The sequence below is a fragment of the Colletes gigas genome, unplaced genomic scaffold (genome assembly GCF_013123115.1).
Source record: "Colletes gigas isolate AHSC1104 unplaced genomic scaffold, ASM1312311v1 Colletes_gigas_Sc00008, whole genome shotgun sequence".
Taxonomy (NCBI): domain Eukaryota; kingdom Metazoa; phylum Arthropoda; class Insecta; order Hymenoptera; family Colletidae; genus Colletes; species Colletes gigas.
In genome coordinates, this window is record NW_025106637.1 from 9,353,684 (window position 1) to 9,380,621 (window position 26,938).

The 26,938-nt window shown below is 37.6% G+C and overlaps 1 protein-coding gene across 1 annotated transcript in view; it reads left to right on the top strand.

Moving 5' to 3' along the window:
- The window catches only part of LOC122396914 (autophagy-related protein 16-1), a 688,248-nt gene that overhangs the window by 1,880 nt on the left and 659,430 nt on the right, over positions 1-26,938 (top strand). The window contains exons 5-7 of the mRNA XM_043395679.1: positions 2,245-2,383; positions 4,587-4,692; positions 6,426-6,568. Of these exons, the coding sequence (XP_043251614.1) occupies positions 2,245-2,383; positions 4,587-4,692; positions 6,426-6,568 (388 nt within the window). The remainder of the gene's footprint in view (positions 1-2,244; positions 2,384-4,586; positions 4,693-6,425; positions 6,569-26,938) is intronic.

The following is a 26,938-nucleotide window of genomic DNA, read 5'->3' on the forward strand; positions in this document are numbered from 1 at the left end:
TTTTTACAAGGTTAGATTTTATAGAAACATTGAAGTTATTGATATTTAAACAAAGATGAGATATATCTGTGTTACTATAGTATTATTGACAAAATTCATTCTCAAAATTCATATGACATTGTAAAAAATCACTTTAAAGAATTATTTTTAACACACTAACTACCACGACAATTCCTAGCGACCGGCACCAGACATTTTCACGACCGTTTGCGCTGTGTCGGTCCCCGCGAACCGGTAGTTGAATTTTGATTTATTAATTAAAGGTAATAAAGATATTAAATAGAAAATATAATATTTTATTTATAACTAATGTAATTTATTAAAGCAATTTAAACAAAGATTTGGTTTACAAAAGGTACTATATATTTTGTTAAAATCTGCTCATTGTCGAGTGGCAGAAACGGAAGTCAAAGGAGTCAAACAAAAATTGCGTGGTAGTTAACGTGTTAAAGAACGAAAGACAGGTATGAATTGTTATTTATCATATTATTGGTGTTTTAAAAGAAATAATTAAGCATTTATTTATATCAATGAACATAAGGTGAATGTGTATGTTATTAAGGTATAAAAAACATTCTATAATGAATGAATGTAGTATTTACTTGAAATTCATTGAATTTGTGCTAAACAGAATTAGCCATTTTGTATTTGTTTTGTGATTTTTGAGATGCATTTCGAATTTAACCCATCGATTTTTCTTAATGAAACCATTTCGCGATTTAAATAACTGCGATAGTAGTAGTTATTTACATTATTCAGTATATTATTATAAAACTAGTAATGAAATATTTTAATAGTATTTGATAACGATAAATCAAAATTCAGTGTTACCTTAAATTATAAATCAGTAATTAAGTACAGTTAATAATACACTGAAATTAAATTATAAGCATTGTACAAAATACTATCCTTTAAAACTAAAATTAAGTATAATCTTACACATATTATTACTTCGCATTACAATTTACCACGCGAAGAATAAACTATCAATAAGGGAAATATTCTGATAATTTAGGAAACTTAGTTTACACAATAATTGTTTCTTTTTTAAATTTTGCTAGTTTATAAAATAATACGATACAAGTGTCAGACAATTTGGTTTTGGTACAATTTTTAGTTCTTTAATTCGTAAAAATTAATGAACCGTTTGAAGAACAATCGTTTTGTGCATATAATTGCATGAGACGTTTACTTTTTTAGTCACAGATGAAAACTGTCTTCTAAAATGCCTTCTGTCGATATTCTCTTAAAATACGATAATTGTCAGTCTCAGGCGTCTTCACGCTCTCGTCAGTAAATCCGAAGACCGATTTTCATATGTTTATACTTCACATCCCCTTTATCATCAACTTCGTTATTCCATTCTAGTACATGATAGATTAATATATTATAGGGACAAGTTTGAAGCTGAGTCACTTCACATTTCATGTCGTAAACAATTTATTTTTTAAACGAATTAATTTTGTGTGGCCATATAAAGTTTAATGCTCGATAGAAATCATCGGGGTCAACGTACATCAGCAATTTGAACATTTGTAAACAGTCGTTAATTCTGTTCGTGAAACGTTAAGCTTTCCGCAGAGGGACATGAATTTCTGTCACTGTAGAGTTTTCTACGCTAGCACATCACACTGCTTGACATTTTCGTTTCAGCGTGACTTTTTCCAGTCCGACAGCCTTTTTGATGCATACCATTTCAAAATTCGGGTAAGTCCAAGCAAGCGATGTGACAGAAATTATGCTTAACGCGCTATCTTGCTGCTTTGAGCCGTTTAGGAAGTTGATCGCATCAAACGATCGCATACGTGTTCACACATTTCGTTTGGCCACGTTCGATGCACATAAACGTTGTCACATGTATCGTTCCCTAACGGATTAATTCATAGCATGTCTAAATATATTCTCTGAACCAGTAAACCTAAAAAGCTTGGAGGGCAATTGTGCTTAGTTATTAAACAAATCAGTTATTGGAAATAATTCCCGATTAAATATACAACAATATTGAATAGTTGAATAAATACGACTAATGGAACCTAATGTTAACATTAACGAGTAACAACAACGAAAAGTTAGTTTCACTAATTCTTTTATTCTGCATGAGGTTTGACGATTGGATGATTCGTCCAATGACGAAAGGTGTTTTTCGACGTTTGTTTGGAGTATCTGTAGGCAACGTTATTTCTTTCTTTCAACGATTCCTCCATACTTACCAACTCCGGGGATGTTTGTTCTTTTTTTTTTCAGGATGAGGCATGCAAGGATGCAAAAGGAGTTGGAGGATGCGGCTCGTGACACACGGCCTGTTAGTCCGGATCGATCGAGTTTAAAAGAAGGAATCACTGGTCTTCCTACCGCAGTTCCGACAAAAGTGTCCGTCACGTTTGTACGTTGACAAAAATTTAATTTATGAAATACTTCACATCATGTTATCGTTGTGGGAATTTTACTACAAATGTTTATTAATTCGTTGTAACATGAAACTGCATGTTTTGTATAATGGATTAAGAAACTGTTAAACGAAAACGTGATGCGTGATTACTGAGAACTTGTATCGCGAATAATTATTGGGTGACTTTACACGAATATTTCTTTAGTTTTACGCTAGTGTTGTTAGTTTTATAGAGTAATTTTGGGTGCCAGCTCCAGAGTTTGTTAGAGGTTCGGGAGAGAATTTCAATTATGAGGAGCAGTATAATTACGTAATAAATCTAATTTATACGAGAGGTTTTGAGTAGGATGACTACAGAATTCTCAATATGAGTTTCCTTTTATACATGCAAAGATCTGTACGAAGAAACCCGTTGTTTCTATAAGTTACAGTCAACTAATCTTTTTCCACAGGATAGTTCATTCAACAAAATTATTTATTTTCATTAGTGAACACTAAATATAGTATTTATTTTATATCATTTCTCGTAATTTGAAATGTATTTCTGTTGAAATTATTTGAATTATTCGCGGAATTTTATTATCATACTGATAATACGATATCGTGTAATTATCGAGATAAATATATTAATCGTGTTATATGGATATTAATTTCTCTATACAGACTGTTTTTCCAGAAACGAGTCACGTAATTGTTTCCTGTATTTTTTGACAATACAAAGAATTCTTTCAGATTAATTTTAAAAATTAATTCCTTTCTAAATGAGCAACAAAAGTGGTTCGATATATGCCTGAGTTAAAAGACTAGGACGGCTGATGTAATATTTATTTTATTGAAGTACAGGGTACTAAAAGTATATATAAAGTTTGTATATAATAATATATATAATATAACTGAAATATATATGTCTTTATCGAGCAGGTTTTTCGTCGGCATTTGACAGTTTTCTACAATTAGCAGCGTAGTATGTTAGCTAAGATTGTATTTGGTATATTAAAATATTTACATCAGCATAATGTCTTCTGGTTTAAGTTAGTATTTTATATTTATAATAATAGGCTATTTGATGGGAATACACATAATTATCGAGTGCTTCTTATTATTTTTTACGAATTTTACATATTTTTTACCTGTGCATGTTATTGGAATACTAGTATACGTGTTCATGTACTGGTCTGTGGTTCAGTAGCATCTGCAATGGTATAAAATCTACTTTCTGTTATGTTCTACTTGAGTATATGTAAGGACAGCATATTACTTGTAATATGCGGAATTTAATCTAGTATTAAAATGTTACACTGTTTAACTTAAGTATGTTTGTTCTGTGTTTATAAATATATCAATGTATTAATATATAAAAAGTTTAGAAACATGATTGAAATTTTCATAGTTGTATATTTATATATTTATATATTTTATAGGGACGTAGTGAATTCTTACATGCTCGTTCTTTTAGCACTGTTAGTAGTATTATTTATCAAGGTTTACATACGCACTATGGTTTATTAACAAATTGAATTTTGGTATTTATACGTTTTAAAAAACGAGAAAAGTTTTTAAAGTCAATTTATTTCACGTATAACAGAAACTGGTAAACAGAACTTCATTCGCATCATTAAAGTATTCTACGTAATATACATTACCATAATCAGGCTCAATATGTGTCATGCATGAAAACTGCAAATAGTATAAATTTATCATTACATTTGAAAGAATACTTTATCACGAACTACAATTACAACTGTGTACCAATCTTTTAAGTTCATGTTATCTGACCTATATGGCTGTTGCGATTAATTCGTAAAATCGCGGTTTTATATTCTCAAACTATAAATTAGAAACATGCTATTTGCAATAACATATTAATCATTTAAGAAGTAGATAACATAATGATGTAACGCTTGCAGACGCCTAATACCGCAAGCAACGTTATTTACGTTACGAATATTTGGGGACCGTATTTAAATTTTATTCGTTAGAAAAACGAATTATTATTTATATCGGTTTTAAAGTCACAAATGATACGAAACGTATTAATTACAAAGTTTCTTGTTGAATTATCTATTATTTAAAAATTTTAATCTAAATAAAACGAAACGCATAATCGTCATTCAACACGCTTGATATATTAATTATCGCTTCCTGCATGCACGGATTTTTCAAAATTCATACGTCAAGCGTTTCGTAACCCTTGCAGAACGCACACGACGGGGAGGTTTATGCCGTAAAATGGTCTCCCGTCGACAGGATCCTCGCCACCGGTGGAGCCGACAGGAAAGTGAAGCTTTGGAACATTACAAAAGGTGATTAATTTAAAGCAAAACCCGTATGATTAAAACGTTGGTATATGATTAAAATATTCGCCGCAATACGCGTACAATTAATCAACGATATCTCGAACGTTTCCTATTATACAACTATTGCATGCTAGTACCGAGATATCTCGACTCTGTAATCTGTTTACTGACATTATTGTTCGTATTCGTAACGATCTTCACTAGGATGCGTGCAATGTTACTCGATTTCCATTGTTTACGTTAAATTGTCCGTTTCTTACAGTTATCTCGTGTAAAACACACAACCCCGACACAAAAGGAAAAAGACTTGTCGCATTAAGCAAATGTAAAAGTTGTAAATGGGGGAATTGCTACAAACAGTAAATAGTCGGAAACGTATACACTGCCATATTTTAATCATTGGCTCTGATCATCCACTAATTTTTCCACTCTGATATTTATCGAAAATGATTAAATTGAAAATAATTTTCTCACGTTTAGTGCGACCGGGCCGGCTAATAAAGTGATACGAAAGTCACTTTGGAACTTCATTAAAACTTACCATAATGAAGTAATTAAAACTTTGTTGCCATCCTCCGTTCATGAATACAAATACGTGCTTCAACTAGTTCCATTTCGGGGAGAAAGAAAGAATGACACGATAAGGGTGGTTTGAGTAAATCAATTGCAGGCTATCGTAACAACTGGCCGATTCGGTGGCGGGTTATAAAATACGTTAAGAGGGTGATTACGAGAGCATTAACATTAAAGCTAGCTTTTATTGTCGTTGCATGCCTCGTTAATTTGAACGTTATTTAAAGCGGACAAATAATTTTCGTTCTTTTACTTTGTTCTTTGCTGATTGATATATGATTCTAGCAAATAAATTCCTTCATTATTGGTACTTAATGCCTTGCTATATGTACACGTTATCTTCACGCACTTCCGTTTGAATATTATCATAAATATGATTCAAAGAGGCAGATTTTATTTTAAATAGATTACCGTTTCAATAGGTTGCATATTTTATTTTAAATAAATTATGCCGTTTTGAATATATCGGGCATCGTGAACCAATAGAACTGTCTTTCGAACTTGCAAATATGAATAAATTTAATTCACCACTTTCATCTTTGTTGACCATCCCTTTGCACGAGTGGTCTCAAAGCTACACAAATTCTTGTGGTGCAAAGAGTTGACGAATCAACAGGTTACTTGGTGCAATCCGTACGTGGGTGTATAGACGAGCATAGAGGCGCCTATTAAAACCCTGCCTGCCGGTAGAAACATTTTCCCCACTATGGCGGCGCGATCGCACGTCCTATAACGTGCTCGAGTGTAATCCCCTCGCCACGTTGCAAATTGGATGAAACATCCGTCCTTATTGTACTGGTTATATCCGCTTAACCTGCCCTTCCACGGTTCTTCACACGTTCTACGATCTCCCACTTTCTCAATACTCCTCTGTACATTGTTTCTTCCCTTCTCTAAATTCTATTCGCAATTGAACCGCTTTATCTGTTCCTCGATATCGAATGACGTTCCTTACCGAGCTAAACGGAATATCCATTCATTTTTTAAATAAAATTGTAAACATCTACATTTGATTCGTTTTATCAAAATACCAAGGAAAAAACAGCGATGATAAATTTCAGGGTTTATAGTAAATAAGATTCTAGACACGAATATATATAAATGTTTTAGGATTGATGGAATTTTCTATTGTGAAGTTAAATTTGTTGTATCTGTTGCGTTTCCAGGTATTTCGGAAAGCAAAGGTATCCTCGTTGGAAGTAATGCCGGAGTGATGTCTATCGATTTCGATTCAACGGGAATGCTGATCCTTGGAGCGTCCAATGACTATGCCAGCCGGGTGTGGACCGTCAACGATCTTCGTCTAAAGGTAAGTGACGACGGCCTTTGTATTGCTTACTTTGAGAAGCAAGAATTACCCAATGTATTTTGTTTATTCACTGGTGTATGTAATTGATTGTACAGAATACGAAAATTAAAAATAGAATATTATTTTTATAGCAATATCTGCTACAAAAACTTTATATTACTTTTTGTTGTAAAAATACATTTATAATAATACAACATTTGTTTTGATTTTAACATTTTATGGACAAAAATCGGATGAACATTACAGTACACGATTTTAAGTGGGCGTCTACCGTATACAAAATTTTTGGAATATTTTCTTACATATTTATGACACAACAAGTGTATTTGCATTTGTACAATCGATTACGTGTTCAAATGAATAAATAATATATGTTAAACGATTCATGTATATTTTCATTGTTTATTATCTGTCATCGATAAGTATATGTGAATGAGAAAATTATCGATACGCTCGGTTGTTATTTGCGTAAAACTTTGTCATTTCTCATTCGAACAGAAGCATCGTCTGTTGTAAGGCATTTTATTAATGCATGACAAAAGAAAAGAAAATCAAATTTCGTTAACGAATAATTTTCACGTAGGAAGATTGGCGGTTAATAATATTTAAGGTATTCAAGTTAAGTATGGCAATTTGTATATCCCGTAAAACGTACGGGATGCCGTGCTGCTCTCCGAATATTAATGTTTATCGTTGGATGTAGATTCATTAAAAATCGGGATGTTATACGTAAGCGGTGTTCCTTGTTAGTGTACACCGCGAGCTATATCGTGTGGAAGGTGGAAAAATGCTTCAACCGAAGCAAGCTGGCGACCCAGGAAGTGCGGTAATGACGTAGCCCCATCTTCCCGTCATGAAAATATGATTGGCTCCGCGGATATGTCCTAGGAAGTGTATAAACAGATGCCTCGCAAAGCGCGCGTTAAATTACCGGGGCTGTTCCAGGACGAGACGATCTGTAAATCTAAGCACTAGAATACGAAATTTATCGTCACCTTCTTCTACGACCTATTACGTCGCGGTTCATGTAAATCTGCCAGATCGTAAAGCTAATGATGATTCGCAAAAAGCTTTCCGGCCGGATCGTTCCGTGAAATCACTCTTGGGGATCTTTACGTCACCTCTGGTCGCTAACGTCGCTCGATGCTTCCTAGTTTCGTAATCTTCGACGGAAGAATAATACTGTCTCCCTTCGCCGATGATATCGATATTCTCTCATCTAAAGTTTGCCCCAGTTTTGTTCTTCGCCGACTCTTGATATCGGGGAACGAGCGAAAAGTTTCGTGGTTGTCTTCCTCCCGGGCTTTGGTTTCCCTTTTCCCCTTTGTGTTTCTTTCGATAGACCCCGATTGAAAGCGGAAAAGTCATCGAAAGAATGATTCTTTTTTTTTTCTCTCGTGGACGAGGATGGAGGCTCCTTGCGCGTACGAATGAAGTTAAAGGCGCGCCCGTGAAGGTGTAATCACGGGATGATCGATTGCGTCTAGCCACGAACGTTACTCTTAGTCGTTACATTTACACCTCGTTATTCGGAAGAGATCAAACACGGGATCGAAACAGCGTGGCCGTGTAACGCGATAAAACAACCCTCGATGATTGTTCCGAAGCCTTCAAAGGGGCTGGGAATTGAAGAACAGAAAGAGCTTCAGCGCGAAGCCCCCGACGATAGCGCTTGCGATTTATACCGGACTTTGAAGTGCTTTTATCTTCCCTGCTCGTTAAAACGTTACATCGGGAATATTGCAGTCCAACTTTTACCGTGGGCGTACCCTCTATTTGCATTATACGCAACATCCTCCATAACCTGTGCAATTCAATTCGTAAAAATTCTTTTTACGCTCTGCTTCGCATGTTGAGTAGCGGAAAGCTGCTTTACTTCAATATAAGGCGACTTATTTTCATTTCCTGTCTAGTAAATATTTTTTACGTCGATATAAATTTTGTTTACATTGTAAACGCTATTTATAGGAAGGCGAATAGCAAAAGAACTTCAGTACTCTTGAAAATTTTTAAACCAGTTGAGACTGTAGAGTTTGAGATCCCCTTGAAGTTAGAAGCGCTTTAAAATGCAGAATATTTTAGAAGTGTAGAATCTTTTAAACGTTTCAAAAGTCTTGAAAATATGTAAACTACGGAGTAACTTAACGCCATTTGTGGGTATTGTTATGGCACTGAGGAGTTTGCTATTTATCCTATACAAGACAATATTGCAAATGTTGCTTATTTCTGTTCAACATTATAATAAAATACAAAGCATTTTAAAGGTATTTCATACGTTCTAAGTCTATTTTTCAAGGCATTCAAAATATTCAAAAATTTTCAAATACCCAAGAGTTTGTGAGACTTCCCGTTACAATAACAGTTTAGCGAAACGTTTTAAGTATTTTTGAGGCATCTTGAGTTCCGGTCCCTGTCCCGACGCGTCTAGAAATGGTTTGAATCCCATCAGAAAGGGTACGCAGATTAGAGGATAGCGCTGTTTCACGATTCCACGACACACTTGATACTTCGCTTCTAACTTGCATTGTAAGTTGCTCGCCATACTGTAATATCACCATTTACAGCATCGCCGTTCGCCGATGGAATACAATGTGTAATATATCTGTACGAAAGCAGGCAGGAGTATTGTTCGCGTATCGTTGAACGTGTTAAACGCGATTATTCGTCGCCTACGGATCGCGGCGTGTTATGTACGAGCATTCCATCCGACCCAAGATCTTCCTATCGTCTCTCTTCCTGCCAACACTTTCTTCATCTTCTTTTGCTTTTCTTTTTTCATTTTTTGCACGTCGTTCCCCCCCTCACATTTTTTTTCGCTGTCTTGTTCTCGAAGCAACGCGCTTTGAGTATCCATTCGGCAGCGACAGTTTCATTCTGAAGATTGGCGGCCAATGGTGCGTAAACTTAGGAGAAAACACACGAACAGCGAGGGACTCGCGGCGTAACCAGGCTGTTCGCGTTGAAAGGTGCGAGAACTGACCGCCTGATGTTTATTCCTTGGTACTTCGTCTCAACGCCGTAACAACGTTTCCCAGACGTTATTCTTGGAACAGGAAACCTTCATCAATTTCTTCGTGTTCTGGGCCAGTTTCTCCTTGTAACTCTTCGAGAACCTGGGCACCCGGTCTGTCAACGCGATTCTCCCTCTATAAACAGCCCTCCTTTTATTCAGTTTTCCGTTGAATTAAAGGAAACATTTATTTCTCGATGTATTATCACGGAATGATATGCAGAAAGTGAATTTTCGAAGTGCTTATTGGAAACATTGAAAGTAAAAAATACACAAAGACTTTATACTTTGAGCAATATCTTTGTTTGCAGTCCCGGGATAGAAAATTGTTATCTTCCAGTAAAAAATTTGTTTATATTTTGTGTCTGACAGCTCCTTTCTATCGCTACAAGAACGTTCTTAAAAGAGCCTTTCAACGTCAAAGTTCGAACTCTCCGAACACGGGAATAATACTTTCTTGAGTTTCCTATTTGTAATTTTTTTCATCCAGCTTTTTTCAATATTTTCCCTTTCTTCGCTTCCACAACTTTCTTCTTTTCTTCCCTCTTGCTTTGAATTTCCGCTTTTTCTTTTTTCCACCTTTCCATTTCATCCTTCCTGTTTAACTTACCCTGAAAATATTTGCGATAAAATTTACCCGAGACGGTAATCGGCTTCTTTTCTTCCTCCACTTTACTTTTCTAGGCCTCTGTTGCACCCGAGCAAGAAAAGTATCTTTTAAAGGGGATGGGAATAAGGAGAAGAAATAAGATGAAAAAGATTGCAAGTATTGGTATATATCGTGTTTCAAATGCGAAGAGTTTAATATGAAACTGGGACTTTTATCTTATTTTAAAACTCTTAAATGTTTTAAAAATCTGCCTGACGTTTATTCTTCCTCGGTACTTCGTCTGTACGGCGTAACAACGTTTCCCAGACGTTATTCTTGGAACAGGAAGCCTTCATCAATTTCTGCACGTTCGGGGCCAGCTTCTCCGTGTAACTCCTCGAGAAGCTGTGTACCAGTTGTGTCAACGCGTCTTTCGTTCCATAAATCGTGTCTTCTTTTATTCAGTTTCCCGTTTCTCCGAATACAGAGAAATAAAGCGTTCCACGCCCTCGTCGATTATTCCGGATCCATTGTTCACTAAAGCAGCTGGCCGTAATTACAGAATTTCAGTATTTTTGTTAGGACGGAATTATCCTTTAGGAAGCAGAATCGTTCGCGAATAGACTTTTATTCAAGCAGGTATAATAAACGCGGTAGAATTCACGAATAAAGTTTTTACTTTAATCATAGGAGTACCTTTATTTTTCCCTCTGTCTGCGGAAGTTTTTTCCCCTCTCCCTTCCCTTCGATGAAAGGAAGGAAAAGGAGGAAGGGTCTTCCTAGAGACTCGGTAGAATTGAAAGCCATGGGTTATCATCTGTTTCTCTTTCCTCTCTCAATTCTTTCCTTCGTGGCTGTTCGTATGACTTTCTTCGATTTTTTTTCTTCATCTTTATCCTTCTTTCTCGCTACTGATCTAGATTCCTAAATTTTATATTTCTTGCCCGACCCTTGTTTGTCACCCTCTTGGCGGGGAAACGATGCGTTAAACGAATATCGATGGTATTGGTGGGTACCTGGCCAGGGCGATAATGGACTCAATTTCGCGGCAGTAGGGCGCCAGTCGTTTGGATTTCTCACATCTCGACACTCCATCGATTCTTCGGCGAAGCCCTTAGTGATTTCCTGGTCGTCTAGCGTTGTGAAATCGTCATATCTTTTGCTACCGGTTCGACCTTTCAATAGTGGTTACGAGCACTCGCATTTCTTAGCATGTTCCGCGTCTGGTTCTTATTGTATGTTATTGTGAAGCAACATTTATATTTTCTTTAACCCTGATTTGATCGATCGAACGAAAACTTCTATCTTCATTTTTTACGAAATATTTGAAAATAATAACGTCTTTACTATTTCTTGATACAGTGCCAGATATTTATTTTACTTTCATTATTTCCTGTTAATTAATTCGTGGTATCGAATCGCTCGAGCATCATCGATATCTAATCGTATTAATTTCATCACTGGGTGTCCTTGACAACCCCTTTCGTTCCTAGGAATTAATTTTAAAGCTGAATAGTTATTTTCCAAAAGTGCTACATTGGCATCACCAACAGAAATAGACACGAAATTAAATAAGAATTGCAAATACGTGGCTAGAACGGACTCGGGCAAAGAAGAAGCGGGGAATTAATCTGAACAGCCCCTTGAACTATCCTTCCGTCATTCCGAAGAGAATCAAGAGTCTCGTGTGGTTTCTCCTCGTGTTTTTATTTCTGGTGTTCTTCGACGAAGCCAGAGAGAAACGGACGACTATCAGTTTTATCGAATTAGGACCGAATCGCACGTAACTCCTATTAAATCCCAGCTCTGCGGCGCGGAGATTTCGCTACGTCTTTTACCGATTTATTTCTCAACGATTACGAAATCGTGATCGAAATCCTCGCTTTCGGCTTTATTCGTTTAGCAATTTCATTTGCAGTACAGGACACCCATCGAATCAGAGAAATGGTCGGATGAACTCCCACAACAATTATCCAGACGATGAAAGTTTACTTTACCAACCGAAATTAAATGTCGTAAAACATAAAGTGATTGTAATTTTCGACGAGCGTTCGAAAAATTATGATCGTACGTGCACGTTCGGTAATTCCGGTAACCTGCAGGAGGTTTCGTATTCGAGGGTGGTTTATATTCGTAGTAAAATATTTGCTGCAACTTTCAATTTATGTAGGAGTGTTTAGCCGAGTATGAGGTGTGTGAGCCTTGCACGTTGATTATTCATCGATATTCGTTAAGACTCGTGAAAGGCGGGCTCTTCTATTCCCAGTTCCATTAGGGGGCGTGTAAACCACTACGCCATATATTATACGTCATGTACATCATATGTATCGCGTCAAGTGGGTGATTACAGTGAAGGGAGAATTAGCGTCCTTACACGTTTCCGTTTCTTTCCGTTTCACATCCTATCCGGTTTTTGCTTTTCATCTTTCTAGAGGATGACGGCGCATTTAATTTCCGCGACGCATCGCAGAGGATTTGAATGGGCCACGCGTCAAAGACAGCGAGAATTTTAGCGACCCAATTTGATCGTTGTCACGCCGACTACTGCTTGACTTGACTTAAGGGAGGATTCTGTTCTAATAAATCTAAAAATGAAGTAATGAATTTTTTTCTAGGATATAAAATAGCATTCTTAAAATAGAAAAGAAATTCTTGTGCTATTTAATAACGAGGGATGTGTTCGAATTCGAAAATTTTGTAAAGCATAGTCAAGTATTCAAGAAACAATTTTCGTTTGCTGTGGAAGTCCGCAGGGCTTATGTAACACGAATTTAGGTTACCAAGTTATTGATGTAACAGTTTAATTCGATGTTTTGTCATCTTAGAATACAGAAAATCTGTTCTATATTATTAGAGGAATAGTTAGAATTGTTTTTCACAGAGTTACTACTTTTAAAGTAGGTATGATTTAGAGAATAGGTTATATGGGGAAATAAAAAGGTATATAATGAATTGATTTGTTCGCGATAAGCAATTTAACGTGCAATACCTTTTTAATTTGGATACGAATCAGCACCAAATAGGAAATATAAGATAAAATATCTTAAGTGGTACGATTTTGGCAACTCTCCCCAATTTAATTTCTGAAGCAACCACAACAGATGTAATTGGATTTTCCTCAACTACAGCTCGTGGAATCTCTTCATCAATCTCCATATATCTTTCGGCTCCAAATTCACGTAGAAAGCTACAGTATTCAGACAACACTTTTCAAATCCAATTTTTAACGCTCATCCTCGTATAATACTAACGGTATTTCCCCGCGTTACCTTCATTTTCAAATCTGTTCCTTCGATCTCCAACTCTGAAGAAAACAAAGTACTCAATCTCTCGTTCAATATTGAACAAAAGTCTCCATTTACGGCTGTCTTTCTATTAAATAGATATGTTATGTACTGTGATTTCAGTTTTACGATACCAATGAGTCGATAAATCATAATTTCACAACATCATATATGTAACATTCGAACAACCTGTAGAAATGAGCGTCTTTCGTGGGAATTTTGAATTTGTGTTCGTAGACTGTTCATGTTTTTGAAAGACACCTGGTACGACAGGGTCGGAAACTTTTGCCGTTTGTGTGTTCACGAGTGGTGTAAATGTTCTGGCTGTTGGCCAGGGACACGTTTAACGAAATCAGCACGTTTGTATTGAATAACACACACGGGACAATGAACAACCTGTAGATATTTGGCCAGCTAACTACGTCTTGGATGGAGGGCAGAGAGTCACGGTTGGATTTACGGGGTGGTGTTAGGTTTCTATAAGAACCTTGCGGGAACTTGTGGCGAGATATACGCCGTTTTAACAGCTCACCTTTTCATCCGGGAAAAATATACCCTCACACTGTGCACGTGTATACACGAAGTGATTCCAGGAATTAGGATGGTCCATAGATCTTCTTACTCTTTGACCTAAAAGAGGAAAAAGTATTCCAATTCAGAAGAATTTGAGTTTCGGAAAAATACGTGTAAAAGGGTCGGGCATAATTTATTTTAGAAACACATCGACTTTTTAAACGTAAAGATATGTACGTAATTAAGCAGTACAACGAAAACATAACGAAAGGCAATTAATATGAAAATGAGGTTACAATCGATATCGGATTAATATCGATGGGAAATGATGGAACGTAAAACATGAATAAAATGAAAAATGACGCGACACGAACTAATAATTACCACAGGTATACGTGGAAATAGTATTTGTTATATATTTACAACCGATACTTAGTAGAAAATAGCTGCAGATTAAAAGTTGCATGCAACGAAATAACGAATAGCCTGGTGTCGGATTAATTTTGTTTGTAACATTTCTCGCGAGGTAACTATAAAATACAGTGACATTTCAACATAACTTAACTATTTTCAGGCATTCGTTCGCTCCCTTCTGTTCGCCAATAAGAACTTGCATCTCGGAAGATTTACATAAAATTTATGCATGTTACGCTTCAATGACTTTTGTATTCTTTGGTACATGTATACTTCTCCACGCGTACCTTAACAACTTCCAATGTAATACCGCTTTTCCTAAGTATTAATTTACTACACTCTAATGATCCCACATCTCATAATATGATTTTATACACCGAACTAATCATTCATTTCTTTTTTGTTACGTAAAAACTAGTTCTGTACTTGGATACACATTTACTAGAGCAATTAACTAACTTCACTTTTGTTGGAAATTCTTTTTATCGTACATAAATAAGACGTTTATTCGTATAAACTATGGTTCGTTCGATAAGAAATATAACTAAATACTTAGTTAGTTGTTATTTGAATATCTACCTACTCGGTTGGAACATCTTACTCTATATTACATTTTCTGCCTTATACAAAATCTCGTAATCACCTTATCCTAGTTTAGGCGCTTCGTGGCAGTTCAAAAGGCCGATTCTCCATCATACTTTCGAAACGCGTGACATTTTTCGGGACACCCAAATATCTCATTAAGCTGGTCGCCATTTTTCTCCCTTTAATTTTTCCTTAATCTTTGCTCGGTAAAGGACCGCAGTCCGACCCAGTTTCTTGAATCACCATGTATATTATCACGTGCAAAGACGGGAGCCAGCTCTTTTCACGTCTCGTTCTCCTTTTTAGCTCGCCTCCTCTTCTTTATGTCCTCGGTGCGAAAACGCTCGACCCCGGTTGCATAACCACGGCTGCGAAAGTAATTAGTATTTACGCCGCTTTCAGAAGCGGCGCCGGTATCTTCTTTTCTTTCGTCGCGCAGAAGTTGTATGTTTTAACGCGGCGTAATGCAGAGAACCATGAACTTTCCTGGAGGATTCATAAAAGCGTGAGCCGAAATAATGTTCGCCTGTGTGCGTGTATGCGCGAAGAGGAAGGGACAAGGCAATACAACCTCGGAAATAAAACCCGCACTAATACCGCGCGGGTTGCGCACAGACGATATCGGATGTCCTGCATCAGTTAAACGTTAATTAGAAATTAATGCGCGATCCTAGGAACGTTTGGAATCGCGTTCGTGATTGTTGGTTACACGTTTCGTGTTCGATCTCGGAATGCTCGCTAGAATTTTCGGTATTAGCGTCTAACAGCCACCTTTGGATTCAAGGATTGCGACTTATTGTCGCGACCATTTTATACCCAGACCTAATCAAGACTTCTTTTAAAGTAGACATTCAAGAGCAGAAGTAGTATCAATCTACGTATGTGTAATTTAAAAACGAAAGAAATAGAAATAAACTTGGATTTATATTGGTATGCTTCATTTACACGAGTTACTTAATGTTAAGTCAAGAGAAATTGCAGTTATACTCGGAGTACAATATTAAGAAAGAAAATTATTATTGGAGATACTTCTTAATTGAAGTTACAAAATCAGTTTTGCTCGGAGACTTTTAACGAGTACGTCGAGTATTTCGTTCCAGGCATCTCACACGAGTAATTTCATCGATATAAGAAATTAAATCGATAAGTATTACGTTGCAATTGAATTACGTGGATTGTCGTTTAGAAATTATATAAATTACCAATTCTATTGGCTATTAAGTCTAACCATAAAACGTAATTGAAGACTCGTGGATGAATTAATTGTCTTCCACGTTCTATGCCTTATTATCAACCGTAATGGACGATCAACATAGTCGTTTTGTTGGGACAAGCGAATGAAAATCATTTTCTTCGTTTCATGGAAATCTCGTAACCATTAATTATCGAACCGTACCTTGTTAGGCGATCATTCAAGGACGTACCAGTGGGGGCGCGTTCTTTTTCGCCATTTAATCTCATTCATTTCTCCCGGAGCGTAAGCATACAGGAAAGGAACGAAAGAATAGCAGACAGGAAGGAAGAAAGGAAACAAGGAAGAAAAGATACGCTCCAATTACGATGTTGAGAGCCTTCGACGGGATTATAGATCTGGCACAATGACTGTCTCTGATCTAAATCGGATTTAGCTTCAATTCAAGTCTTCGTTCCACGAATGCACGGTGTTCTCGTGTGCTCTGATCACGTACGCGCGTAAGTTAAAACGCGCCCTGAACCGTGCATGTAGGTCTTCGTTGCAGTTAAAAGCGAAAGGGTGAAATCGGGTGGAAAGTGCAAGCTTTTACACTTTTTACTTGAACCACGGCCTCATCCCTTTCGAGCGGCACTGTGCATTTATTGTATCCATTATTCCCGAGCCGACTCTGTGCGTGTTATTACGCATCGCCTGACACCGTGGAAAACCCTTTTTTCTGTGAAACTACGACACGAAAAGAAACCAGAAGTGAACGGTCTTTCAGAGTTTTCGTCGCGTCGGTATTGTCCGATAAAGCGATATAGGCAGTCGTAAACAACCATTGTTTACGGAACATGTATTTACGAGCGTTACGTTCGTACAGTTTTAGACCCTCTCTGGTGTAAAGCGCTAGGCTATTGTCATAATTTATTTCGTACGACCGTTAAGAAAGAAAAAGAAATTTACCACCACTGTGACATTCAACCCACGTGTTCGTCAAATTACGAAAATATATCGTCCGAGAAATTTTATTTTATCTTTTTTCATGGAGTTTAGTATCTGCCACAAAATAATCTCTACACCCGCTTTGTCCATGAAGGATAATGGTTTCCTAAAATCCTTTAAAGGGATTCTTCAGCAATTTTTACCTCATAATGAGGTTTCTCCTGAAAGGTTTCCCTTCACCCACACATTATGTTAATATTTTACGTTACACGCGTCGTGCTGACGAGTCGGTCGATTTAGGCATTTTTTTTAAATGGAAAGTCAAGAGGCGCGTAACTTCTGTTTCTTTTTATTTATTGTTTTTACTTTTTCCAAGTTCCCGCCATATCTTTCCTCGTTTCTCCGTCCGATGTTCCAGAACTGACACAAAACCGACATTCCATGACGCGCTATAACGCAAATTGAACACGAAACTATTTTCGATATCGCATCCATTCGAATCTAATGAACGAGCCACGCTCCTCGGCGGTATCTATCCTGACAGGGTTGCAAAACTCCTTCGTAGGAATTTAATTAATGGGACACGGTTTGTATGATGTTATTCACGGTGCCATCCGACGCTATTTTCCTCTCTGCTCCAGATATGAACCGGATTTAAATTAAAAGTGTTGAGAACTTTAACGAGGGATTCCAGCCCGACCAACCTGCTGAATTCTGAGCTAATTAAATCCGGAGCTTGGCTTATTGCGGACCTTAGTATTGTAACTCCGACAGTCTCATCATTACTGCGATAATTGTGGTGTGTCAGGGTCCTAATAATCAATAATTATCGGTGATTGCGAGGCGAAATTTTTTCCGCGCGCGTTCTGGACTTTCAGTTAACGTTTCCAAGGAATCTATTACGATTGGATACGTATCTTATTAGTGAAACGAATAGGAACATATATTTGGTGTTTCTGTGATCATGGTAGAAAAAGTAAATCAAAAGTGCAGTATAAAATTGTTTCGTACAGGTTTTTGTTTTCGAGTAAATCGAGTTCAAATATTGCACGGATTAGTTTCACAATCAAAGCGTTAAGGGGAATCTAAAATATTTGTTTATTCTAGTTTTAATATTTGCGCATCGGGTAATACTGAAAAATAAGAGATCAATACATAAAATGGTTTACAATCTGAAGAAGAAAATATTACACCAAGAGCATAAAACTAGCTGTTTGGATGGTCGTTAAAAAATCAATAAGAAAACAGCTTTATTGATATTTTAAGATTTGTCAACAAATCCTCCTTATTGAAGGAACGATAATTTACTTTGATAGCCATTTGATAGTGTAACATGATGCTCGGGAATTGATACGTATCGGTATTAATGGATATGCTTCTTTGAGGAACTGCTTCTTTGAGCGGTCAAGTATACGGCGCAGGGTCGAGTCGAAGGGTCTAATTAGAAGAAAACCATCCCGCTAATCGTAGAATCCGTTACGGTCGTTCTTGTACACGTTAGCCCCTCGATCTTCAAGATGAGGCTACGATACGTGAATTGCTATCGTGCAGGAGAAAGCAAATACTATAAACTCTTAATTAAACTTTGGTCTCCATTAAACCGTAAATTAATTTTTTGTTGGACCACGGGAATCTGGATATTTAAAAAAATTTAAACTCTTCATTAGTCCGACCAGGTATGTCTTTATTAAAGCTTTCATGAACATATACCTATATAATACTGATCTCTGTATAGATACCAAAGACAATAAATATTTTTATTTATCACTGAAGAGGATTGAAGTTTTGGATAAGAATGAAACAAATCTTTGTGTTTTATTTGTTCGATAAAAATAACGATGGAAATATGTTAATAGTAAAGTTAGTAATTTTTTAAATTGTTTCGGATGTCAGCGCAAATGGAATACCTTCTATCGTATCTAGTGAGTGTTGTACTGTAGCAGGAAACCATTTCATGCGCAGACAATCTTGACAGACAATGAACGAAGGTTTCAAATGCAGTACCAGAAAGACATCAACGCATCAAGACAGCTACATTTGTCTTAGTACGCCTAGTTTTGATAGAAACGGAAACAGTAAACGAACTTTTCGGATATTATTGTCTTTTGTAATATTATTTCGACGTTTCAGTCTCTTTTAGACTGTTCTTCGTCGACCACAGTAAACGGCAGATGTCTAATTAAAAACCCATTTGAGCAGCCTGTTTGGAGGGTAAAGTCTCGCAAAAACTTCTCCATATGGAATCTGGCAGTCTAGATTAAATTACAAAAAGGGGGACAGTACTATGTATTTGTATTAATTTCAAGAAACCTCAGATTTATTATCATTAGAATAAAGTTTTCCATTACACTATACAGGGTGTTCGGCCACCTCTAGCAAAAATTTTAATGAGCGATAGTAGAGGCCAAAATAAGACAAAAATCAAGAATACTAATTTGTTGGTGGAAGCTTCGTTAAAAAGTTATTAACGTTTAAAGTGCCGCTCTTACTGAATTTTTTTCTCGAAAATGCGCAAGATTTCGGGGGTATGTCTATTCACCAAAAATGACTGTAATTGAACCCTACAACCGAAAATAATTTTTCCACAACGATTTGCAATTTTTTAATTTTCTCGAATAATTTCACACCTTCTCTATTTTTTTTCTCGAAAGTGGGCAGGATTTCGTGGGTATGTCTAATGACAAAAACTGATTGTAATTGACCCCCGCAACCGAAAATAATTTTTCCACAACGATTTGCAATTTTTTTTCTCCGTTGAAAAATTTAGGCACCTAATTGGATTTTCAGTAAGGAATTTTTTTCTTGAAAGTGCGTACGATTTCGGAGGTATGTGTAATGATAAAAAATGATTGTAATTGATCCCCGCAACCGAGAATAATTTTTTTAAAACGATTTGAAAAATTTTTTTTCGCCGAAAAATTTCAGCACCTACTCGATTTTTTTTCTCGAAAGTAGATAGGATTTCGGAGGTATGTGTACTCACCAAAAATGATTGTAGTTGACCCCCGCAACCGAAAATAATTTTTCCAGAACGATTTGAAATTTTTGAATTTAATTGTTAATAACTTTTTAACGAAGCTTCCATCAACAAATTAGTATTCTTGATTTTCGTCTTATTTTGGCCTCTACTATCGCTCATTAAAATTTTTGCTAGAGGTGGCCGAACACCCTGTATATGTATTATCTTGTTTGATACACCAACCTCTTCAGCGATGAATAATTTCGTTGGAAATGGGCTCAAATTTTAACTGATCATTTATCAATACAACCATAATGTGTTATATCGTTGGCAAATATTATTACGAGCGTTCATTCACAATTATTTTGGTGATTTTCATTAGAAGGTTAATTCGATGAAACGTATTAAGGTTTTTAGTCAATCACGTGGATGGAAGCTTATACAGGGTGTTTTATTAAAATAAGACGAAAATCAAGAATAACAGTTTGTTGATTGAGGCTTCGTTAAAAGATTACTAAAAAATTTCAAATCACTCTGGAAAAATTATTTTCGATTGCAGGGGTCAATTACAATCATTTTTGGTGAATACACATACCTCCGAAATCCTTTGCACTTTCGAGAAAAAAATTCAGGAAGGTGGACAGATTTTTCGACAAAATTACAAAATTTCTAATCGTTCTCGAAAAATTATTTTTGTTTGCGGGGATCAATTATAATTATTTTTGGTGAATACACATACCCCCGAAATCCTATGTACTTTTGAGAAAAAAATTCTTTACCGAAAATATACTGTGTAGCCGGAAATGTTTCTATAACTTTTTAACGAAGCTTCAATCAACAAATTAGCATCCTTAATTTTCGTCGTATTTTAGCGTCGAGAATCTCCCATTAAAATTTTGCCCAGAGGTGGTCCTGTATATACGGTCGCAAAAATGAATCGTCCTTCGTAAAAAGAGAATATGAACGTTCCCGAAACTCTGTTGCGTCCATTCATGTGGTGAAATCACTCTCTCAGGGTGGGGGGATATCTAATTAATGTTCTTACGGAGCCAGCCACCCTATACGTGGCTGCACGTCATTCGTTAATCCAAAGTCTTAACTTAATGGAATTAGTTTATGGATCTGTGCTGCAGATAAACGTAAACCCTCCGTTTTCCTTCCTTCCGCCACCTACCTCTCTGCCACCCCTTTCATACAGATACTCCCGCCGACCTCTGAACTTCTGCGTCTCGTTCGTGTCCGCCCCATTCTACTGATTGTCCCTTTGTCTCTCTCTTATTCTTCGCTCTAAATTCTCCTTGTCGAGCCGCGAGATCGAGGGATAACTGCCGACCATAATAGCACTGTGTCACATAATTTCGCACGCAATACTGTACATCCGTCGCATCCCCAAACAGAGTGTGTGCAGACCTTATCTAGAAACTGGTGACGGTTCAATTAGACCAGCCCTTAGTCAACGTGGTCCTTGGCCACGGACACGGAACAAATGATACACGGGAATAGCTATGAATCCTGCTTGAACGGAGACAGAACTCATTCGAGTGCTTGTTTCGCGCGTTTGACCCGATTGTCAGTTTAATACACAGTGGCGACGTGATTAGTACTCTATCTAAACCAAAATCGATTCTTAATCAATCCTAAATACACAAGCGACGGTGAATATATTTTTAAGAGTTCCTAGGGGATTCGACATCCCCCCTGGCCCTTGCAGGATTAATTATAACGCAGCTAATTTATCTGAGACGGTGGACAGAGTCGTCCTGTACCGTATAAATTCTCAAAGTTTGATGTTTAAGTTCCTCAATCTCCGACCGTTTAAACATAGCAACGTCCTCGGCTACTAAAAGCCTAACGAGCCGTTAAAATACTAACGTTCCAAATTAGGATTCCCTCTTACGAAAGAAGAAACCTGCGCCCGGTAAAGGAGGATGTCTGATTGCGAGTCACAAAGGAATCGTTACGTCGTCAAAAGTGGACGCGGCTGTGCAGCGGTAACCGAAAGGCGGAGGATCTCTGCTAGGTCAAAGATTATAATTAAAGACAAATCTTTATTCGGAACAGACGAGTTCGGAAGGTCTCTTCGTGATCCGCCGTTGCTATAGTTACGATGAAAGCGGACAGGAATATCGACCGAGGCACTGCGCTAGGCGGACGCACTCAACTCGCTCGGTTAAGTTGAAGAGAGGAGAATAAAGAAAAGGAAAGACCGAGAGCGCTGGACGGAGGCGCTGATATTGCGACGGAGAGGAGAAAAAGATAATTAGTTAATTCCCTGAAGGATAAGTAAGTGGAAATTCCGCGTCGGTGTTCTCGCCGTTCGCGTTTTCGTTCTTTGCGGCTATCACGTTCTTTGGATCAGCTGAAACACGAGCCCTATTGGGGTTTGAGTTGGTGCCAGTTACGTGAGTCTTTTACGACTGTCGTCAACTTTCAATTCTTCGACCAGAAACTCAAGCATACACGGAAGTGAAAGTGATACTGATGCATGTTACGTAATAAATCAAACGGTCAAGGGCTTCGAGAACCATATTACTTCAAGGTTTACGTTTATTGCAAACCATTATAACTTGGGACTCTTAGGTAGCTGCGTACACCTTGCGCTTAGACTCCCTTAATTATCCAGTTACTGTTTCACGACTGACTTCCGGAATTCAACTTCCACGTCGACGTCGCAGTTAGACAAATTGCATTCACGAATAACAAATACAAATTTGTAATTCAACCCTAACGATGATAGTTATCTGTAATATAAATAAGACACACTCGTGAGTTGTAGGTTAGATTTTACTCGATTATATTCAACTTCCACGTCGACGTTACAGTTGGATAAATTGCATTCACGAATAATGAATAAAAATTTTTAATTCAACCCTGGCGACGATAATCATTTTTAATATAAATAAGAGAAAAAAATCCGCGAGTTTTACGTTAGATTATATTCGACTAGCTTGTAGCGTCCGGTAATGTTAGCGTGAAATAATAATTAACGTTGGTTTTACTTAGGATTTAATCCCGGCTAGACAAGCATATCGGAATCGGAGTTTCTGAAATTTCGCGAACTAAAGCTGTGTATACATGATGCAGCGCGTTATGGGCTCTACGTAGCAGGGAGAAAGACAGAGAAAGAAACAGTAATTCAACCATTACGTCCATTAATCTAAGCATAACGTGAGTTTAATCCAAACCTGTCCCGAATAGTGCCGAATATTGATTGCATATCTCGGAAATAAATAGGAGAACGTTATTCAAATTATTGACTTTTATAACATATATCGTCTCGTAACAATTGGTGAGGTGTACCCTATTATAAATAATTATCGTACATATAGTTAACGTTTTAAAAGTACATAAAAATCGTTTAGTACACTTTCAAGTGTTATTACTCTTGAACTATTGCGTTAATAAATTGATTAAAATCTGTTCTGAAGCACTAATTTGCCAATGTAGCATATAATTTTGTTGTATAATGCTTGGTTTTCGAGATAACTCAAAATCGTCTGACTGAATGCAACTTGCCTGGTGCGTCTGTTCATTGCTCACTATGTCTACTTGTGTTGATGCCCAAGCTATTATTTCGATGAACTTTCAAAGTCGATTTTCTCGAGAACAAAGGGTCGCGTGAAAGAAATTTATCCTACATTGGATAATTTATCTTATATTAAATTTACCTTACACTGGATATTTTGTGTTAAAATCACGTTTAGTCATTAACTAATTACGCTTAGTCTTCTGCCGCGTACCTGCAAGTAAATAGATTATGTAAATGTCAGCGATTTATGAATGGACTTGGCACGCGTTCGATGGCCTTCGCGGAACAGAAACCATTTCCGTTGACACATCCATCGCGACTCGCAGGTAAAATGCGCAGTGAATCAGGCTTGATGTGTCGATATTTCGATTATAAAATCACGAACTCGGCGCGTCGGTGTCCCGCGGCTCGTAGAAAATACATTGTTATTACCTGTGAAATGGCACGCTCGAGACAGGTTTCACTGTAGAGCAGATTATTTTTTGAGACGAAAAGCAATCAACGCGGTGATTCGTAAGTGAACAACACCTCTTTTGGCTCGGCCATTTACCAACAGGAAAACCAACGGGGCTATAAAAGTGAACATTTTATGAATACGTTGTTTTATTAACGCCTCTGCAATAAAATCTCGCTAGCCGTTTACTTTTTATTTTACAGTATAATATGCTTTTTCCTGAGAGTCCATGAACTTTCCACCAACATATTCATGAACTCCTTCTCTAGAAACGTTGTGTTAAGGAATATTGGTCTACTTCTGTGTCCTCTTTCGCACTCGAACAAAGAAAAGTTTCTCTTAAGCGACTTAACTTGTATCCACTTTTATTGAATTAACAAGTCGTCCTAAGATGAGCCCTTCAAACTGCATTCCGGAGTTAGTTGAATCGTTTCCACTTATCTTTGCTCCCGTATTTCGTGAGACTTGTTCTTTTAAGAATCACGGCCATCTTATTATCTCCTCGAGCCAACCGTAAGTTTCAGTGTCTCTTAAAGGTCTTCAGCTAGATTTTAACCGCAGCTGCTGCGTTACTGTTCCTTTTGTCCTAGCTAGCGTGCGTGACTTTACACGTGCGTATAAACGTGTACACATTAAACGAAGTCTCCGGCCACGTAGCCGAGTCGTCATCCGTGTGTAAACGCGCGTTTGTATCTGTACGAGGAGAGGAACGACGTAGTTTGTTATAAGCGTTCTTAGGGGAATTCGCCCCAAGATGCAATGAAGTGGTCTCCGTATCAGTTTTACTACACGTGATTCGCAAGCGTTAGTTGCACACGAGGCCACACTGCCCCGCAAATTTCCTCCGGTTTCCTTCGCCCCTTAAAACTCTGGAAGTACTTTTCGCGATCGTGAGTTGATTTTTAACGAAACGTTTAAAGTAATCCTTCTGGTATTTTCAAAAATAGTTTCATTAGGAAGTCGTGCAGCGCCAAAGGGTAAACCGTCTAGGTAAGGATTAAGCATTGTCGCGTCTCGCTGCTGTCAGCGTTGAACAGCTACAAAGAGCTTTGCTCAAAGGAACGTATTCCAAGTGGCTGTTCAACGCACCTACGAAGGTGTTTATGTAATTTCAGTCAGGTATACTCAAGGTATCCCTGAAGTAGACGACTGATGAATATATTCTGTCACAATGTGCAGTGTAGACTGTATATTAAGGTACTGTACGTTTTGTCGCTTCATAAGTTCCAGGCGTGTCTAATAATTTTGGATAATACCGTGTAAAACAGGAAATTCCGAAGAATTTTAATTTGAAATAAATTTTTTTAATGGACGCATGCTTACATACATTGTAATATCAGCTACAGTATTACTCGATACACGCCGACCTTCAACGGCCAGGTAATGAAGAAACAGTCGCTCAGGCGTATGAAAAGATCCTTACCGATCATCGTTTAATCATTACTGGTGAGGTAAACATCTCCTTCGGTTCGCGCCAAGCAATTCCAACCAGAGATCTTGGCATGACGTCCGTTCGGGTCTGGATTTTTTACTGACAAAACAAATTCTTATTACACTCCATCCTCGCTATTCCTCAGATTTAGCCTCCCGTGATATTTTCCTTCTCCGCAGAGTCAAAACGAGGACGATGGTTTAATAATATTCTCAGAGTTGAAATAAAAATTTGGACATTGGAATATTATTATCTAGAAGTTACTTCGTTATTAACCTCTTTCACAGAATAATGTTTTTTAACATTAAATTTGAGATCAGGACATTGAATTGAAATGTATTTTATAATAATTTGAGGCTACAAGGATTATCGATCAAGAATGGAAGGAACAAGAATAACATTACAAGTATGATACTGTGCGGCTGTGGAGGGTTGTACGATTTGACATAAAGCGGTTCACACGCGTGCATCAATTATGCATGCACGGGGCGCGGCGTGTACGCGCTGGTGGAGGACCGAAACCTTCAGGATTTCAAACAGACGCCTTCCTTTGACGACGTGCATCTTAACAGGCCTCCTCCGTGGGAGTGGAAATTCACAGAGCCGTAAACACTTCGGCATAACGTTTGCGATATAAAATCGACCCTGGATTTCGCTGAGAAGTTGCGGTGGAAAAGGAAACGCGGGTTACCTCTATCAGAAGCAAGGACGAAGATTGATTCGCGGCAGTTCACGGTGCCAGCGTCTGAGATTTTCTATCTAGACAGCATATACCTCAGCCGCGGGGATGAAAGGTCTCGAGAAAAAGAAGGAAACGTTCCGTTCCTTGCCCTGCGCAGTACCGTGTTTATTAACTCCTGTCTGCAAGGGACAGCAGAAAAGTATTCTTCGTTAGAGCGGCGTCTGTTAGCGGATAGAGATTGAACCGCAGATTCATAGATAATCTTCGAAGGAGTAATCTTTAATTTTCATAGCGAGATCAATTTTCGTCCCGTACAATGCGATCGAGTGGAATGTCGAGTCGTTGCACTCCAGCACGTTCATCATCGGGGAATCTGTTTTGTACAGTTCCAGAATGTCATTAATATAATACACGGCGTGAGTAATCGTAGAATCCGTGAAAAACTTCCACCCCGCGAGGCTTTAATGACATTAATTCACCATCGAAACCCTCATCCCCCTTCCCTTCCCTCCTTGTCTCGTGTCATAAATAATGCGTGCGTATTGCATGTAATTTAATGCTCGTTAATTTCGCCGGACGGTTGGCGTTAATTTATGCACCTTTCGGTGTGTCTTACCATTCTGAACTTCATCGCGTTTGTTCACGCGCGTTTGTAATGGGGAATACTTTTCTATGTCGCGAACGGCTGAATAATATCTTTCCGAGCGACGCGAAGTGCGATTGTGCCGAAATTATTTATCGTTATTTCGCGTGTTGTACGAGAATTTTATGCGCAAATTGCTTGGTTACTCAACGCGGAC